General features: G+C 33.6%; 2 protein-coding genes across 12 annotated transcripts in view; both read left to right on the top strand.

Annotated features, from left to right (window-relative positions):
• The window catches only part of LOC111056736 (probable aldehyde oxidase 2), a 95730-nt gene extending 81215 nt beyond the window's left edge, over window positions 1-14515 (top strand). For all 7 annotated transcript variants that reach the window (XM_039420615.1, XM_039420618.1, XM_039420614.1 and 4 more), the window contains 9 exons: window positions 115-305; window positions 1819-1977; window positions 3052-3180; window positions 5501-5631; window positions 6414-6501; window positions 7566-7727; window positions 8889-8985; window positions 10585-10695; window positions 12913-14515. In XM_039420615.1, the coding sequence (XP_039276549.1) occupies window positions 115-305; window positions 1819-1977; window positions 3052-3180; window positions 5501-5631; window positions 6414-6501; window positions 7566-7727; window positions 8889-8985; window positions 10585-10695; window positions 12913-12980 (1136 nt within the window). In that variant the 3' untranslated portion in view covers window positions 12981-14515. The remainder of the gene's footprint in view (window positions 1-114; window positions 306-1818; window positions 1978-3051; window positions 3181-5500; window positions 5632-6413; window positions 6502-7565; window positions 7728-8888; window positions 8986-10584; window positions 10696-12912) is intronic.
• A 4982-nt stretch (window positions 14516-19497) lies between these two features.
• Window positions 19498-20618, top strand: part of LOC111056598 (glycogenin-1) — a 56050-nt gene continuing 54929 nt past the window's right edge. For all 5 annotated transcript variants that reach the window (XM_039420612.1, XM_039420613.1, XM_039420611.1 and 2 more), the window contains exon 1: window positions 19498-19719. In XM_039420612.1, the coding sequence (XP_039276546.1) occupies window positions 19713-19719 (7 nt within the window). In that variant the 5' untranslated portion in view covers window positions 19498-19712. The remainder of the gene's footprint in view (window positions 19720-20618) is intronic.

Below are 20618 nucleotides of genomic sequence, written 5' to 3'. Positions count from 1 at the left end.
ACTGGCACTGTGCAAACGGCCCTAAGTCTAGCATTGATTCTAGTAACTACTGTATTATATACACTGTATAGTACTTTAGTAGTATACAGTAGTTTATTGAATTTTTCTGTATAGGCTCGACTGAATCAACGGCAACTATAGAAACTATAATGGAGCACATTTCAGAAGTAATCAAGAAAGATGCAGTCTCAGTACGTCTGAAGAATATCGGCAGTGATGATAAGGTGGCTGCTGACTTGATAGCAAATCTCAGAACAACGTCCGACTTTGAAACTAGAAAGGCTGCTGTGGAGAAATACAATAAGGTAAGAATTGGTTTCACTAACGTATTTTATAGAAATGTTTTAAATCCACAAAAAATTATATGATACATCTGAACACAAAATTGCGAATATTTTCAATTGAATTGGAGTTAAATTTAATTGAAACCAAATTGCGGACGGTAATTGGTACATTGTAATTTATTGTTGTCCTTATACCACTGAGATGTGAGTGACTTTTTTATTCAGTCTTTGATCATGTAAACTAAGGCTAGGCGCGCACCAGTTAGTCAAGACAAGACAAGACATGATCAGACACGTTTAGTCACAATACTTCACATAGCTGCTTATGAAGCAACACACACCGATTAGTCATTGCAATTAGACATGTCTTCATAAGCAACTATGTGAAGTATTGTGACTGAACGTGTCTGTTCATGTCTTGCCTTGACTAACTGGTGGCCGCCTAGCCTTAGGCTCAACTATATGAGTGAAATAAACGCTCTCTATGAGTGGCCATGCATTCTGAAGACGTCCGTATAGTTGTGGTTTTATGTCTTAGGCCACTAACAACAGGACATGCATGATAAACATGTGTGTACACACATGTCGTCATACATTGTTGTTTCATCACAGTGAAAGACTCCAAACAAACCTTTTTTGAGGTCAGGTTTTTGTGTTTTTTCGATGTTATGTTGTTTATTTTCTATTCACTACTCTATTTGAGGTTAAATTATTTTTGTATTATCATAATTTGTAATTTTTCAGTGGCTCATTTATTGTGTTTTCATCCTATACTATTAAACGTGCAAAATCTGTTTAGATGTTCATATGTTTGGATGTTTATATGTTTGTATTTCAGCGGATCTCGAAAACGGCTCTAACGATTCTCACGAAATTCAAAACATAGTAGGTTTATAATATAAAAAATCGATTGCATTATGTCTCATCCCTAGGAAAACTCGCTGAAGGACATTAAAAGGATAATTATTACTCATCCTTGGAAAAACAGCCGATAATAATTATTTCATCATCTGTTGATGATGGAAGTGAGTGAGAGAGTTCATGTGTGTGGGACTGTGTCAAAATTATGACTCAGCTGTTGAATTTTTGTAATCATTCAATCAGGTACTTGATGCCGGTTGCAAAAAAGCCGGGTTATTTTCAATCTTGATTAATTCCAGTAGATCCATCTTTTTGAAATGGTCTTCTCTGATTTGGTTCACGTGAAATCAATCAGGATTAAAATTTAACCAGCTTTTGTGCAACCGGGCCTTTGTGAGGGAAATTTTTGCATTCCTCTGGGAATTAATCTTAATTTACTGTGATTAGATGGAATATTTCTGTATGAACTATGAATGTTATTATAATTTCTTCTTTCCTAATAAATTTTTTATGCTTTTGTACTCCAGAGCGAAGCTCGCACTTGTTCAACTCATGTTCTGTGTTCTGTGAATGTTCAACACACTTGTTCTGTCGCTAGTGGCCACTGTAATCTTTCAATTTTTCTTATTTATTGTTCTTTGAAAAAAAATATTGATTCTTCTTTTTGGTTTAGGAAAACAGGTGGAAGAAAAAAGGCATATCACTGATGCCGGCTGCTTACATTGTTCAATCGACGGGAATCTATAATTCGGCAGTTTCGATCTACCAGCTGGATGGCACTGTCGCGATTAGCCATGGTGGGATCGAGGTTGGCCAAGGTATCAACACAAAAGTAAGTCTACATTTTTCTCAATTCAAACAAATTTATATAGTGAGATCTGCGTTTCAATGACAGTGGAGAAAGATAGGAGAACAGTGTTGCCTTGCCTCTGCCTTCTATAGAAAATAACTGATACCGGTATATCTGATACAATATTATTAATTGTTCTTGTTTAAAATAATCACTTAGAAAATATATTTTCCAGTGATTAAATAATAAATTTTCATAATTGAGATGGAATATTTTGGTAATTTATTATATTTCTACATTGTTAAGAAGTTATCTGGCATCGTTTTGGTGCTGGAAAAGGATAGCGCTATCTGCTTTGTTGAATGGTAGACAAGGATACCAACACCAATGTTTATAAAAAACTGCCATTAACGTGGAGGTTCATAACGTTGAACTTACTATATTTACTTTATAGATAGAACAAGTAATATTCAAATAAGCATTTGATTCTGTTCAATTACTGCACCAATTTTTTTCCTTACTAAGGGTGGTGGTAACATAAGTTGGAGGCTTGAGCGTGGATAATGGAACGAATTATGATAAGGGGAAGGTATATAATACCTATCTGTTAATAACTATGTTTTCACTACTGTATAATTATATTAAAGAGTAGTCAATTCTTGAAGTGACTAAGTGTCCTGTCACTAACGACAGGACAAGAAGTGTGTTGAACATGTATATACACACATGTCGTCATACATTTTGTATCATCACAGCAAAAGGCTTTGAACAACATTTTTTGACATTAGGCTATTGTATCTTCGATGTTTTGTTGTTTATATTCTCGTCACTACTCTATCTGAGGTTAAATTATTTCTGTATCATAATTTGTAATTTTCCAGTGATTTATTTATTGTCATTGGTTATTTATTTTATGTTAGAAGCCTCTCGCTGATGACAGAACATGCATGTTGAACACATTTGTGTGTGTGCATGATAAACATGCATGTACACACATGTCTATCATACATCTCCTACCGTTAGTGGCCAGCCTTAGGGATTAGATACTCTAACTAGGGAATGTCAAATTTATACAATTTATTTTCTATAACTATCTCGTGACGTCACATTTTTTAGGTAGCGCAGGTAGCAGCTTACACGTTGGGCATTGACATTAAGTTGATAAAAGTGATATCCTCGAATACATTTGTGTCTCCAAACAACACCTGGACAGGAAATAGTCAGACATCGCAATCAGTCTGTACGGTGAGTTTCTTTCAAAATTTATCTTCGAATAATATACATGAAATTCATATAATAATATTATTGATATTAATAAAAAGGAGAACAACTAGTTGGTCATATTCTTCGACATGAGGACAATAATAATGGAGGGAATAACTGAGGGAAGGTATGCGCGAGGAAGGCCAAGACTGGAGTACATATGTGCCAACTACAGATACCTCAAAGGAAGGCGGATGACAGAGAGGCATGGAGAGTTGCTGCCAATCAGCACAACGGCTGTTATCCAAAGAAGAAGAATATCCAAAAATATACAGGGAGTCCCAAGAAAGGTGCTATAGCCCATTGATTCTATATGAAATTTGCAACAAAAAATGTCCAGTAAAATTTTCATATATCGACAATAGTTTTCGAGATTTAGTATATAGATTTTTCGATAGTTTTGAAAAATGTCAATAACTGGAAAACTATCAGTCAAAATTTATTTTCAAGGATATGGTTGGAAAGAGGAAGAAATTTTCAATAAGATTCATATAATTAATTTTGTTCCTTTGTTTCTCGTTTTTGGAATTTTTAAGAGCGCTCAAAGTTGAAAATAGTACATTCCTCGAGGTCAAAGCTAAATTTACAACATCTTGAATGCTCATAGAAAGTTCAAGAACGTCGAACAAAGAAACAATATGAATCTTATTGAAAATGTGTTCCTCTTTCCAACCATTATGCTTAAAATTGGATTTCGACTGATGGTTTTCCAGTTATTGAGGCATTAAAAAAGAACGAGAAAATTGATAATCTCTAAAACTAAGGTCGATATAAGAAAATTTTACAGGACATTTTTTGTTGCAAATTCGATGTAGAATCCATGGTCTTCGGCTGTTACACCTTTCGTGGGACACTCTGTATTCTGATTTTGTTATGGGAGCCAAACAAACTTACTCGTGGATCCACGCGTAAGTTTGTTTGGCTCCCATAACTAGAAATCTACTAGAGTGGATCTTGGAGCCGCGTAACTGATTCACAGTTGGCACCAATCTTTGTCATATATTCAACTGAATAATCACAATACGTGATTCAGTGTGAATGGAAGCATTGTGAACTGGTATTAAATAAATAAATAGTTTATATGAAATAGTTTATAAATAAAGTATTTATTTATAGTTTATAAATAGTCCATAAATAGTTTATATGAGTAATCCCTTTTTTACATACACAAGCTTAAACTTTTGTTATTGTTGGCTCTCCTTTCAATAGAAATAGAATATGGATTCATGAATAAATATATTTATCTGAATGAAACGAGTCAAGACTTGAACCACAAGCTAACCAGCTTATGGTTCTGATAATCTGGCGCTGTCAGATTGTGTGAAATCGTGTCTCTCAAATTTCTAATCCAAGCGCAGAATACAAGCCCATATTAAAGTTATTGTTGATCAACTTATCATCAAAAGTTTGATTCATCATTAGACCCATGTTAAGACCATCAAATTTTTGACAACTATAAATGACCAAATCTCCAGGATCATATACATATGACTGTTTAATTGGGCCCTGAAGTATAACTTGTGAATACTTTTATAGATAACTGAATACTCTTGATAAATCAATGACTTATAACTTGAAAACCTAAACAAAATGGGGTGTCATTCATATGTGCGATATCTCAGATGTGCAAAATTTCACTTTGTGTGGCTCCCGTTGCTTTGTGAATTCAATATCATATTATATTCGTATGATACCGTATCATATTCTAGAATCTAGATTGATACTGTATCCTGAACAAAACATCTCAAATATAAAGGTTCGTACAGATATACGCGCCTCGAACATGAGCAATTCACTTTTAATCAGCAGATGCCAAGCTTTTTATATCTGTATCTTACCGTTTCTGTAAAAATACAGTTATAATCAACTGATCAAAAGTGAATGCTCATGTTCGCGGCGCTTATAATTGTACGCTCCTTAATATTAACATATTGCCATTTAAAAGCCAAACCGTAACCTCCCCAACCTTTCTTTTTCCTTTAAAGCCTAATTAAACAGCCCGATTGAACATTCTGATTTGCAACGGTGTAACTGACTATATCAGTCTGCAATGTAAACGCGATGCTGTGAGAATGTACAAACTGAACGGCACACCGTCCCACTTGTTTCAGTTTGTCTGGAATAGGTCCTAGCAGATCTGAAATCTCGCAGATGCGAGGTACTCTAACAAGATGATACTATTAATTTTCAGATGAGGGACTCTTCTACAAAGTGATTAGCTCCACTATAAAGAATCACATACATCTGAGTTATATTGTTCTACATAATATTATATTATATTCATAATTAATGTTTGTTCTAGGCTACAGTCAAATGTTGTAAAACAATAGTGGAAAGACTGGAACCTATAAAGAAGGCTTTGAAAAATCCTTCATGGTTACAATTGATACAGGCTGCCTATAATCAAAATGTGGACCTCCATGCTAGTTCGAGGTGAGATTTCTATTTCATTTCATATTTCTATTCTTTTTTTCACTTTTATATCGATAGTCAATTATTTAAATGTAAGAAGCAATTTGCTTAGTAACAGGAATAAAGTGAGAGAATCTTTAGTAGGCTAAAGGTATACCTCGTACTGCAAGAACAAGAACATTAATTGCCGGTTGCACAAGAGCTGGTTGAATTTAAATCGTGATTAATTCCATGAGAACCAATCAGGGAAGCCTTCCCTTCAAAAAGCCTTCTCTGTTTGGTTCTCGTGAAATTAATCACGATTAAAATTTAACCGGCTTGTTTGCAACCATCTATTGTGCAAATATAAACTTTACAATATACTAAGTATTTGTAGTGTTTTTCTGAATTATTATCGAGTGATCGATACATTAAGATAAAAATGTTATTATGGTTTGCATTTTCAAGTAAAATTGGCAAGTAGTATTAAAATAAGTATGGAAATCTGAAGTGTAGGCTAATTGGCAGATAATATAAATTCATAATGCTCATATGGTACCTTATTTTCCACCATCTTGTGGACTAGATGCTTTAGAAAAAACAATATAAGCATTTCTAGCTCTAGATAATTTGATGGAGTAAAAAAATATCATTCTATAAAATTTATATGATTCATGGATAGTTAATTATATCACTTCACAATGCAGTGTATGCAAAGAAATTGAAATTCTAGTTCACTTGAAATGTTTTTATTCAATATTTACTTTTTAAGTTATATTTCTGTATCAAAAATTGGAAATTCAACAATAGTTTTGTTATTGCAGTTGGACAACTGAAGATACCCCCTTCTATTATGTGAATGGAGTTTGTGTATCTGAGATTGAGTTGGATATTCTCACAGGACAGCACATAGTAAGTTTTTTTTTTTACTTGTTCAAGTATTTTATTTATTCTAATAAAGCAGGTAACCCGTGCTCCGCAAAGGTCTATTTTAAAACTTGACGTAACGAAATTTTGAAGAATTGAATTAAAAATAAACCTATAACCATCCTCGGTTGATTAAGAATCTACATGCAAAATTTCAAGTTGATCGGTCCAGTAGTTTAGATGTTATGATGCGTCAAACATAATTTTCCCATTACGTACGTGTATAAGCCCGTTCTTTACTTTATTATAGAAGATGCTTTTCAATATTTCGACTATACCGTCAATTGATCATTTATGAAGTTTTCTCTCGCCCTAGTGATAGTTTGATGAAAAATCAGAATCACTACTTAAAAGATTGCACTGTGAATTAGAATTTATTGTAAGACTGATAATACTGATTTTATGTTTTAAGTCCAGTCATCAATTTTTCTGTTCCTGATGCATTTATATATAATATAATAATATGAATATTAAAAGGTGGATAAATAGATAAATATCCTTTTTGCTTCTATAAAACACAAAAAACTTCTTCAAATTATAAAAACTATAAACACAATATTAAAAAGCACTTTATTATATTTCGGGCAAATTACCCCTAAAATACACATAAAATAAATATTACATCGAATCATAATGGATATCATTTGAATGAACAAAATATTTTATTTCAATATTATAACAATTATCTTTTAATCATTGAAAAATATTTTTTCTTCACAAATAAAATATAAGCAATTACACGAATGAAAAGTTGATATTTCATCATATATACCGGTATCAGATATCCTCTATAGAAGGCAGCGGCAAGACAGAGAATCGGAAACGCGGGTTTTCTATTTTTCTCTCCACTGTCATTATAACGTGAACCTCACTATAGTGTCCCCGTGTGAAGCCTGCCTAATGGAGAACTTGCAAAAAGATTCTACCTAATGGCAATCTGTTAATATTATATTATTTCCATCGAATTGGTTTCTTTCTAATTTTACATTTATATTATTTTATTTTGACTATTCATCTTCTAGTTGTAACGTATGTTCATTTTGTGTCAGATCCATCGCGTTGACATCATACAGGACTCCGGCGAGAGTTTGAACCCAGAACTGGATATAGGTCAGGTACATGGGGCCTTTGTCATGGGTATGGGCTATTATCTACTCGAGGAGTTGATATACAGTTCCACTACAGGACAGCTGTTGACCGATCGTACATGGGTAAGCCCAGATTAAATTTCCGACAAATTTATTTCATTTTTATATAATCACTAGAACCCTTTTATTCCTCAAGACGCGTCCGATTGTGTCTAATCAAGGGCCCAAATGAATTTTCATTAGGAAGTAAATATTAAATTTTTACTTATATTTTCAAACTAGTTTAAATTAGCATTGTAGCAAGCTCTTAATATAGACTGGAAGATTTTGGCGTTAGTACTCGTATCTTATGTTTGAAAATATTATGTATGATTTGATGATAACTACCAAATAATGCTTTCACCAATAAACTTCAAAGTTTTCACTCATTCTCGGAACCATATCAAGATCTTTGGCCAATGCATTTTGAATTTACTCTCTTTTTTATCGGTTATTTTTGAAGGATAACAGGATATAATAGACTCTAGACTCTTCCTCATAGACTCTAAGATTAGTAGATTAAAACTAAACTAGAAATAAAAACTTGGACATACAGTAACTCTTTCTTCCATATCGACATATGAACCTCGAGATTTCTGCTCAAACTACTGTTTGCAAGGCCAATTCTCTCAGATACATTTGTTGAAAGTGGACTCGCTTACAATTTTTGCAAATTTTTTTCTCTTTTTTCCTACTTTCTTCTCGAATACTTCCCTTTTCTTCTCCTCTTCACACTTCATTCCTTACTTTTATACTTTCTACCTGCCTATTACATGGGAAACCATAGTTGGCTAGGTATTTTTCCTCCCATCTTTCTTTTCAGCACACCCCACCATTAAGCCTGTTTTTGTATTTCATTAGAAATTTATTTTTGATTGTGATTTCTTTTATGTATATTGTGTTGATTTGAATAAAATTGAATTGATGATTAAATATGGTTATTGGCTAGGATTATCTTAAACACTGTTATCTTATAAAGTTCGATTATTTATTTATTTATTTATTCATTCGTGGACAGAATCACAAATCATATAAATATGATTAGGAAGGAACAACAAGCTTGGCCCAAATCTATTCCATTCCCAAATTTTGAAAAATTAATAAAATGTCCAAACAATAGGTTATGTTTCTATTGTAAAACGTTCAAATTCAATTTTCGTCAAAAAAATATTAAGCTAAACATTTATTTATTATTTTTTTTGTAATTATTCTACTGATTTTATCAACTAATCGTATGTATTCCAGAATTATACGCCTCCTGGAGCTCTAGATATTCCCGTCGACTTCAGAGTTGCTTTGAGCAAGAGATCAGATTCTGTCGCAGCTGTATTTGGATCTAAAGGTTATTATTCTCTTTTACTTTTTGTGTAGTTGAGAAGTTGATATTGTGGTAACTATTCATATTGAATGAAAAAAACTAAGACAATTTTTTTGACAATTTCTTAGTCTTTTTCATTTAATATTCTCTTTAAATTACAATTTTCAATTTCACCCAAAAATATTTTTTTGTGATGGAGTTGTAACATGGTTCGATAATGCTGTATTTCTCTAAGCAACATTAATTTAATTAGAATTTCCAAAGACGCCATTAGAAGTTATACCTTCAAAATCGATTATCTTCGATGGTTTAATAAGTCGTATTTTATTAAATATCTGATAGCCCAACACAGTTCTAACCTCAAACTGAATTGAATTAGTGGGTTGTTTAATCTCAAAATGAATCACATTATACCAAACAAAACTTGATATTGATATAGTCCTGTTAAAAATGAAATTCCGTTCAAGCTTTCATTGTGCAAACGGCACTATTTAGGCCATATGCACCATGAGAGCTATATGTTTGAATATAAAATATCAAATTAGAATCGACTGAGCCTGTCAATTTAAATGAATTCAACCATATTTTCTACATGAAATACCATATAAATTATTCATTTATCAACTGATAAATGAATAATTAAGATATGAAAACGTCACAATTTCAGACTAAAGACACTTTTTCGGTTTCATGACCACGGCCGACGAACGAAAAATAATAACTCTGGTTACTATGGATTTTTTCACGCCTTGTCATAATGAAAATCCGTGATCACTCATATAAGACGCAATGGTATTCTTTCTCGGTCTTCGGCTGCGGTCTCATTAACGAAAACATAGCTGAACTAGATTTTTGGTCATCTGGAAGCAGAAGTCTCAACTTATCTTATTCAGTGTTATTGGACCAACCATTGTAAGATTCACCTGTAATTTTGTAAAATGTGAATCATTGAAGCTATTTTCATCAATGTTCCCATATAAACAATGTTAACAGTTTGAAGTGAATGCATATTTTACTACAGAAAGATTACTACTTTGAAATGATCAATAGTAAACTATCAAAACACCGAGGCTAGGTGATAGGCTAGGCACTCACCAGTTAGTCAAGACAAGACAAGATCAGACACAATACTTCACATAATTGCTTATGACGCAACACACTGATTAGTCATTGCAATTAGACTTGCCTTCATAAGAAACTATGTGAAAAATTGTGACTAAACTTGTCTGATCATGTCTTGTCTTGTCTTGACTAACTGGTGTGTGCCTAGCCGAACACTTGGGTGCAGTATTGTGTCTGATCATGTCATGTCTTGTCTGATCAATCTTGTCTTTGTGTGTGCCTATAACACCAATCTTGGTGTGTGCCTAGCCTAAGGCAGTCACAATACTTGCGCCTTGCCTAACCTGTAGGGTAATCTTCAAGGAAGTTGTATGTTATTTTATTCTAATTGCACAGTCGAATCAAATTGAATTCAGTTAGCTGTTGACTTAAACTCAAAATGAATCACATTGTTACGAACGAGACGTTAATTTGATATGGATTTAATCCAGTTTAAGATTAAATTTAGTTTTAAACTGAAACTGTGCAAACGGCACTAAGTAGTATTTCTATTGATTTCAGCCATTGGAGAACCACCCCTGCTTCTGAGTGCTAGCTTTTTGCTCGCTTTTCGAAGCGCCCTTGAGTCAGTTCGCCGAGATGCCGGATTGAAGCAAGAGTGGTTCAACATCAGTAAGTTGTTACACCGTAGAAAATAGAAGATATAAGAAGATATCCCATGGTATAGGCAATACCTTCTATGACTTTTATAAGTAATATTAGGTATTGGTTTAGGGCACATAAAATCCAATTTCCAATGTTAACTCAAGCCAATATTCCTAGTAGTTCTTTTTCGTAAATCCATGTGATGCTGGTAGGTTATCATACTGTCTCGTTCTTACACCCTCACTTGGCCAAAACACTAATAATAGACAGTAGTCGACTTGAGTTAAGAAAAATTTGTATTTTCATATATAATTGTATAATTACGAATATTATTATAAATAATGGTTGATCAAAATAATGCCAAGAGAATTCAGGTTAAATTGAAAATTTTCCTAAAATCTTTGTTGTCTCAGCCTATATAAGTACTTACTGGAGTTATTGTTTGTAGGAAACCTTGTAAAAATAGGTATTTTAGGTCATTATTCTGAATGGAAAAAAATGAAAGGAGCCTTCAATTAATGAGGGCGGCTACCAACAAAAAGTGTATTAAACATGTATTAAAGCTGGCTTTTCGTTTGTGCGTAAATGCCGTCGACCACGACAGGGAGAGAATCTCAGATTGGGTAGATTTCAATTTGTCTACATAACCTAAAAGATTATGTTCAAGTATGTTTTGATGGGGCAGGTTGAGCTTAAACGTTTTTATACTTTTAAATGACAATATGTTGATATTATTAGAAATGTTTAGTTCTTTAATAATAAAGAAAAATAATGAAAAGTAATTTGATCAGCTGTTTTAGCACACTTGAAATTTGGAAAATATGAATGTCAACAATGCTTGTCGTCGTCGACTGCGGAAATTTACGCGCAAACGAAAATGCACCTTTACATGCATGCAAGTTATGTCATCAGCGAGAGGCTTCGAACAAAAAACAGCTGTTTGACAGCAGCTTCTAACATGAAATAATTAACCAATAACAATAAATAAATCACTGCAAAGTTTAGTATATTTCGCACCTAGAGCAGAAAATGAGATTTTTCCGGCTCGAAATCGGTTTTCAAGTCCGAGGCTGTAGGCCGAGGACTAGAAAAGATTGAGAGCCGGAAAAACATTTTTGCCCGTGGTGCGAACGCCATTTTTCGCCACACACAAAAAAAACAATATATATATGAGAATTAGTTGTTTACTAAGCACTTCCGAAAGCAGAAGTGGAAGGTGATAGCTCTAGCAAATCTGAGGTAACCTGAATATCAGGAAATTGTCCAAGTATTTTAATTTTTTATTCTGATTTGTCTAAATAACCCAAAAGATGATGTTCAATTATGTGGGAGGTTGAGTTTATACTTTTTTATTCTTTCAAATGACAATAAGATGATATTATTATAAATGTTTTAATTATTGAATAATGAACACAAATAATGAAAAGTTGTTTGATCAGCTGTTTTTTGATCACCTTTCTCAGTTCCATGTTAGGCTGGAAAGGGTACTCTTTTCGGCCTAGGCCGGAAAGAAACCTATTCTGACGTCAGATGAGAGTCGTCTGCAAACAATGTCTTTCAGATCTACGTAGGGACTGGATAACAGCTGCTTTCTGTGCAGTGTGGCGAAAACAATTTATATTGATACAAAAATGATTGAGCCTCAGAGTAGCGAAGAAAATTAAACAACAAAAACTCGAAGATACAAAAACCTTATCTCAAAAAATGTTGTACTCATCCTTTTGCTGTGATGACACAACAATGTATGACGTCATGTGTGTACACACATCTTCAACACACTTGTCCTGTTGTTAGTGACCACCGTAACATTTAATACATGAAAATGCATAGTAGCATTTTTGTGATCTGTGTTTTTTTTATAAAATAAATAAGCATGAAAGTAGCCTAAAGCCTCTGTTAACAAAGGGAGAATGAAATGACTAACATTATAGTAAAATTCACTTTAAAACGTCAGAATTGCTTCAATAAGGTTATTCATAGTGAATGCTCACAGTTTGAAGTGAATCTTACATTCTCACTATAATTTATTGTATCTATTGTTCTGCAATTATGTTCTGCAATGGCTTGTACCTGTTTTCTGACACAAAGTAAAGAAGATATAACTATCCTTTACTCCTATCCTTCTCTGATAGGAGAAGTGCATCTCCTTATATTTCAATTTTTCTCGTTGATTTCTTCCCAATTGAAATTGTTTTTTTCTCAAATTTTTTTCGACTAAAATCAGGAATTATTTTGACATTTCAGAGCCTCCATTGACTCCAGAGTTTGTGTTCGACTACTGTGCAAATTCCATTGAGCAGTATCGCTTATAGAGTTAGAGAGATGTCACATTACTCCAAGGTGCGTGACGCATTCTTCTTTGCTGACAAAGTGTTGTTCTTTTCAATATTCTAGTGCTTTGTTTTGGTTTTAGATAGAAAGTTGCCAATCGCTTGGCTCCATTCATTCATCTATTATTTAGTTCCATCTTTTATTTTCTCATTATTTGTTCCACTTAATTTTAAGAGTAGTTGAAAGTCATTATAGTTATACCTTAGACAGAAATACTATGACTGGTTCACTTTTAATACAAGTTCTTTCAAATCAAATTCTCTATTTTACACAAGTTATTATTGTAATAAGTGTATCGTCAAAATACAAGAATCAAAACATAAAACATTTCTTAAGCTTTACAGTAGGCATCAGTATACAGTATAATAATAGTATCATACTAAGTTTTCTTATATTATGAAGTTAGGGTAAAAGAAAGGAGATGGGGCCGCGCTACCTGTACACTGATGTACCTCCGGATGTACCTCCAAAAAGGTGCATCCTCTAACTCTCGACTAGCATACTTCATTGTCCTCTGATTCCGCTTCATTACTCTCATTAGTGGCCCCGTGTGCTTTCTTGGAGGCAATTCTAGCTGGTAGCACCAACTTATCTACTACTTTGCACCTTACATCTGTTACTTGTATTTTCTGCAATTAATGAATGTAAATCAGTGATCAAGTACTTGTAATTATTGTTTTCATTTGATGAAACTCAACTTGCTCACAAGCTGTATACAGACTAGCTTGAGTTACATACAATTCGATACTTATTAAACGTACGATTTTTGGCGTCCTTTCAAATTCTATTAGATTGAACACAACTTGGCAAACATATGTATCTTGTGTTTGTCAAATCCCATTCAATCTCTTAGAATTTATAAGAACGGCTAACAAATGTACTGCCAAAAAATCGATGTGGGCTTCACACATGTATGCTACAGCTGAAAGTGCCTTCAAGTAACCACACTGGTCCACCAATATATTGCTCGGAGTGGGAACCTTAACAATAGACCACGAGAATGTCGAAATTCAATAACAATAGGTGACCACTGAAGGGTCTCTAGAACTACTACCTGTCAATCCATTGTTTTCGACGGCCCCGTCTCATTTCTTTAACCCTCAAGATATATTTGGAAACAAATTACAAACTCTTTCTTCAAGCAAGCTCTATTTACTCTAAGGCTAGGCACACACCAGTTAGTCAAGACAAGACAAGACATGATCAGTCACAATACTTCACGTTGTTGCTTATGTCGCAGCTCACACTGATTAGTCATTGCAACTAGACATGTCTTCATGAGCAACTATGTGAAGTATTGTGACTGAACGTGTCTTGTCTTGTCTTGACTAACTGGTGTGTGCCTAGCCTAAGGCTGGAAGTACACCAGTTAGTGAAGACAAGACTATTCACGTTCAGTCACAATACTTCACATTGTTGCTTATGTAGACATGTCTAATCAGTGTGAGTTGCGTCATAAGCAACAATGTCTGGTATTGTGACTAAACATGTCTGATCATGTCTTGTCTTGACTAACTGGTGTGCGCCTAGCCTTAAACTGCAGTGAGATTAACTTCAAATTTTCAGCATTTCATATAAATAACATCACTTCCCATTCATTAAATGATGACAGTTGAAAATGAATCATCTCATTAAGTCGATTCATGTTTTTTTATCAAGGTGTAAAAGTAGAGGGTACTTTATCATTAATTACTATTATCTTCATAATCGTCATCAATAACTTAATTCATTTTTGTCTGATGTATTATTTTCTCTCTTCTTTGTATTATTCATCCTTTTTCATCTAGTTTCATTCACTTGATTTGTTGTAGAATATTAGTTCCATTATTCTTGGCATGTCATTTTCATTTTCTGTTTGATGCTATTTAAATATACTGATTGTTTTTTATACTCCGCCTTGTATTTTATTTTGTCATCTTTTATTTTCTGTTTGCTACTATTCGAATATACTTATTAGTTTTCATTTTCTATCTCGTCTCTACTTTTTCTTTTCATCCTCTTATTCTCTGGCTCACTAGAATTATATGCTAGTGTAGTAAATGTGTAACTTTACTTGCTCTTCTAATTTCTCGTATAAAAGCTTAGTATTCTAGTAGCCGAATTGTATGATTAGTTTGTATGATAGTGATGTCCACGTTATAATGGTAGTGGAGAAAGATAGGAGAACAACGTTGCCGATGCTCTGTCTTGTCAATGACAAGATTTACCTATAGACGGTAGCTGATACTGGTTCATTGATGTAATATCAACTGTTCATTCTCGTTTAAAATAATCAATTATACTCTTCAATGTTTGATTCCATTACGAACTGCTTGTTAAATAATCACTTTGAACAATTAATTACGACATAGCAGTCAAAGCGCTACACTAATGTAAGTAGAAGCTAATAGATTTTATTTATATAAATACCTGACTGCTATGTCGTAATTAATTGTTCAAAGTGATTAATCAATTATATTTTTAATAATTTAATAAATAATTTCATAATTTATTGAGATAAAATATTTTGTTAATTAATTATTAATTCTACATTGTTAAAAGACGATCTGTCAACAGAGCAAAGCAAGAAAGAGATATCGCTATCTGCTTTGTTGAATGATAGACAAGGATAGCAATACCATTGCTAAACAAACACTGCCATTATAACGTGGACCTCACTATAGTACCATATATTTTATTAGTTATGCATGTTTCATCCTTATTTAGATAAATTTTCCTCTTACAGTTGATATTCTTGCATATTCTCTCCCCTTGTATTGTTGATTATGAATAAATGCTGAAAAATAGCATAAATGGTATAAAGTAGGATAAAAGTGTAAATGTGAAATACGTTTTGGGCTTAAGCCTATGGTACTTTTCTGGAAGTTGTGTAATTCAGTATGATTGAATAAATAAATACACTGTAAGGTAAGTGTAAAATAATTGGAACAATGTTCATACATTTTAGAAGACATTTGAGTGGCCGTAGTCGAGTGGATCAGATGCTGGCTTTATGATTCAGAGGCCCGGGTTCAAATCCCGGCCCGGGCAAGATATTTATCTCGGGCCACTCCCGTGTTTCGGATGGACACGTTAAGCCGTCGGTCCCGGCTGCCTAAAAAGCAGTCGTTAGGTCATGTCAGAGGCCCTGAAATTGATCAGTTGCAACCTGAAAACTCTGACACCAGACCTGAGCCAGCCAGGTCACTCGATATTATTATTATTATTAGAAGACATCATAACCTCATTTCGGATTTTTTAAAGTTACCTAAATTTGGGAGAGAAATAGTACACGGTATTCTTAGTTTTTCTCTCTTAGTGCCTTCATTATAAAAAAGAATAAATAGATACAAATACATTGTGATTGTACACCAGTGACTCATATTATGTTTTTCATCGCGTATGCATCTTGTAGACGATCTAAATCTGTTGCTGTAAGTTTGAGAGAAAATATGCAAAGAATTTATTGCATTTAGAATGTATTTGCTGCGACTACTAAGCCGCTTGTGCTTGCGTCAAAGTAATAAACAAAAACATTGTAACAGAGGCAGTGTTGCTATTCAGTGTCAGAAATAGCGTCTCGACAGTTTTCTACGCAGATGAATAAATATTGAGTTGATGGGGGGGGAAGGGAAGGCACAGAGTAATAGAGTAGGACTTAGTGAGCGGAAAGCGGATGAATTTCAAGGGCAACCATTTAGGGAAGGTTAACTAATTTAAGGCTGTGCGAGCGGCTAAAACTTTCTACAAAAAGTAGAAAGTTTCTCGATTTGAATACTATCAAGTTATCAAAATAAAATAAAAATTCCAAGGGAAATTTACCGTACTTTTCGAGGTATGAGCGCCTAAAGTTTTAATTTTTGAAACAGGAACCCTATGGTCACATTAACACTAGGATTGTGTGTGCGTAATTATATTATAATTATGATCATGCATTAGATGGTAATCGAACTCACATGTGGTAGGAGAGATTATGATGTCCTCATGGTCAACCATGGACTATCATCACATTGTGCGTGCGTAGTGATATTCTATGATGAGACAATCATGCGCTAGGTAGTAATCGAACTCACATGTGATAAGAGAGATTATGATGTCCCCATGAATCCTAGGCTTGTGCTGGTTAACCACCTTCAAGAGGTTTCAAAGTTCAAAATAGTCAGGAGAGCTTGTCTCAACCGTTCATCCTTCCAATCTAGAAAACCTGGAACATGTCTGTGTAGTAGTAAAGGTGATTTTGCTATAGATAATAAATATCATAAATTATAGTGGTAAAAATCTTGAAATTTTCACAACCTTTTATTTTATCAAATAATAATAAAGTAGTTCTGTTTGTCACATTATTATTAATCTCTTTAGTAAGACTTGCTCTTTAATTAAACTATCATCATTTCTCATGAATGAAATCAATGTTTTCCATTTAACCAATGCTGACAGATGCAAGTGTTAATCAATCAATTAATCAATCAATAACTATTATGACAGATACAAGCCTAGTCTTCTTCTTCTTACAAACAATGATTAGGCTATTGCCTGTTCCAAATCACATATAGCTAATAATTCAAATGAACCTACAATATTGCAAAATTTTCTATTATTGCCACCGCTTCCTGCGTGGTCTCCCAAGCATCTCTTTTGCCTACTGGCTGATAATATTGTAGAATTTTAATGGACTTCACTCAGCTAAAATTCTTTGGACATGCTTCCTCCATTAATGCCGATTCTCCGCAACTCTTCCATTCATGCTGTAGATATTCAATTATTTTCTAATATCTACATTCCTGAAATTATCTCTTATGTCACACCACTTGGTTCACACAAGCCTAGTTGCGATAAAAATCCGATCGAATTTAACTGCAGTATAAAGATCTCATGAAATAAATTGTAGATCCATTTATCTCTTGTCATCATCATCATCTTAAATTGTAGATCCATTTATCTATTGTCGTCATCATCTTAAATTGTAGATCCATTTATCTCTTATCGACATCATACTTCTATAGAGAGATCAAACTGCAAGAATTCCTTAAAAATAACTATCATATAAATAAGTTTTTTCATTCATCCAATGCCGATAGTTTAAAGTGAATATCTCTATCCTCTTTTATTTAGGTACTATTATCATCATGTACGAAACAAGAAGCATTAATCAGGATTTCAACATAATATCAGTAAATATGTCCGGTACAGTGGAATTTTTTATTCTCATTTATTTATATTTTCTTTTTCTAAGGATAATGCTTACAAGAGCTCTAGGCTTGTTGAAAATAATGCTCTTGAATTCTAATGGGAATATTCGCACTCGACAGTGAAAGTGACCGGCATAGTGAAAATATAATTCCCATGAATTCTAATTCGACTCTTTCCACTCTGAACGGTCGAGCGAGTATGAATAGTCCCATTAGAACTTATGGGAATAATATTCTCACTGTAACGGACACGCTCACTAATACTGATTCATGGGAATCCTGCTTGATTTTTCTTGTTCCGTTCATGATGATAATACTTAAATAAAATGGATAGCATATACAGAGTGAGTCATATGTATGGGAACCCTTCAATAAATTGGAGACTTCTGTAGATATAATACTGTAACTTTCAGGATAAGTTAGTGGTCGAACTCTTCCTTTTAACGTACAACTGATCTTCAACCCCTCATAAGGGGATTACTTAGGGTTGTAACTTGAATGTTTTAAATGTAAACACCCATTGTGTGGTACATCATTTTAAAGGCCTTTTTGAAACAAGAAAGATGGCATCGACGAAAATGTTCTATGATACTTGTATCCAAAATGGCGGCTGATTGAAGTGAGGGGTTAAAGAAATGAGGGGTTGTAACTCAAATATTTTAAACGTAAACAACGGGTGTTTAATTCATCATTTTAAAGCCCTTCTCAAAACTAGAAAGATGACATCAATAAAAATGTTCTATGATACTTTTATCCAAATGGCGGCTGATTAAAATTTATCAATTATCTCTTTGAATACTCAAACTACAATCAGGCTTTATTTTGAATAAAAGTATCATAGAACATTTTTATTGGTGTAATCTTTCTAGTTTTGAGAAGGGCTTTAAAGTGATGTATCACACAATGGGTGTTTATATTTAAAATATTCGAGATACAACCCCTAAGTCACCCACCCCCTTATGAGGGGTTGAAATTCAGTTGTACAACAAAAGGTAGAGTATTTAACCAATAACTTATCCTGAAAGTTACAGTGGTATATCTATACAACAGTTTCCAATTTATCTAAGGGTTCCCATACATATTACTCACTCTGTATATATGCATATGCATTCATAGTTAATAATTTTACACTTAATATGTTAAATACTAATAGACTCAAGTAAGTTCTGGATAATGAGATTCACTGAACTGTCGGCATTGGATGATTACTTTCATTACTCCCTCTAATGGCGTCGCTCCATTTTGTGCCGGCTCGAAACAGGAGTGGCTCGCCCTGCTCGTCTGTGGTAGACTGGTGTAATGGTGGGGCGACGCTTCTTATCACTGAGCCAAGTTCGAACAAAAAGTAAGCGGAGACACGCGTGTGTATTTTCGAATCAGTTTTGTAGCTGCTCGCTCGCTAGCCCTGTCTGTGCTTTGTGCTTAGTGTTTTTGTGTGCTTAGATGTGCTTAGCCGGTTGTAAGTTGTTCGGTGGTGCTTAACTGGTTGTGAGAGCAAGCGAAGGAAGGACTTGGCACTTGATTTGAACCGCGCTAGATAACACCATGGGAGGTCAGTAATATTTATTTTCATTTTATTCAAATCTTACACGTTGTATTATAACTCGAAAAATGACCAGAATTTTGTTTGGTTTTTCCAATAGTTCACACTGTTTTCGTTATAGTGAGATTCACTTTAAAAGTGTCAGTAATCTTTATATATAACATCAATGCTTCCCATTCAAACAATACTGACAGTTTAAAGTATAAACCTCAACTCCACTAAAAGAAAAGTTTGCGCCGGTTTTTTTTTGTTACATTTTTTGTATTTAAGCTCTCCCACTGAATTTATTAGAGAAGCGGTTGGGTGTTTTTTTTAATGTATTTCCAAAAGTTATAATACTGGATTTGTCTGGAAAAGGCTTTGACGTTTTTTCTTATTTTCCAAAAGCTTAAACTCTGAATTTGGAGTAGATACTGTTGAGCGGTTTCTTGCTAATTTTTCTCATAGTTTTTTTTCTCATTTTCCAAAAGCATAAACTCTGAATTTGGAGTAGATACTGTTGAGCGGCTTTTTTTTGCTAAGTTTTTCTTATGTTTTTTTTATTCGAAAAGACTCAAGGTACTGAATTTGCACGAAAAATGTTTGAACGTATCTTGTTTGAGTCTTTTTCAAAAGATCTCTCCCTAAATTCATTCAAAAAGTGGATGTTATTCTTTTTTCCTCTACTTTCTCAAAAGATCTTGTACAAAAAAGTTGATAGTTCTATTTGATGGTTAGTTTTCAATTGTTTCTCAAATCGTACATTGCTTTCAATCAATTCCAGTAATTAATTTACATCAATTAGAGGTTGGGGGCTCAATTTTCATTTTTCCTTATCAGTAAAAGTTAATTCACTTTTACTTGAAGATAATTGCTATCTACTAAGGTCAGTTTACTTGGAAAAATATCATTAGGTTTATCTAGGTTTT

The sequence above is a fragment of the Nilaparvata lugens genome, chromosome 2, assembly GCF_014356525.2.
Source record: "Nilaparvata lugens isolate BPH chromosome 2, ASM1435652v1, whole genome shotgun sequence".
Taxonomy (NCBI): Eukaryota; Metazoa; Arthropoda; class Insecta; order Hemiptera; family Delphacidae; genus Nilaparvata; species Nilaparvata lugens.
Note: the sequence above shows the minus strand (reverse complement) of the source record. Positions and strands in the feature narration are given on the sequence as shown.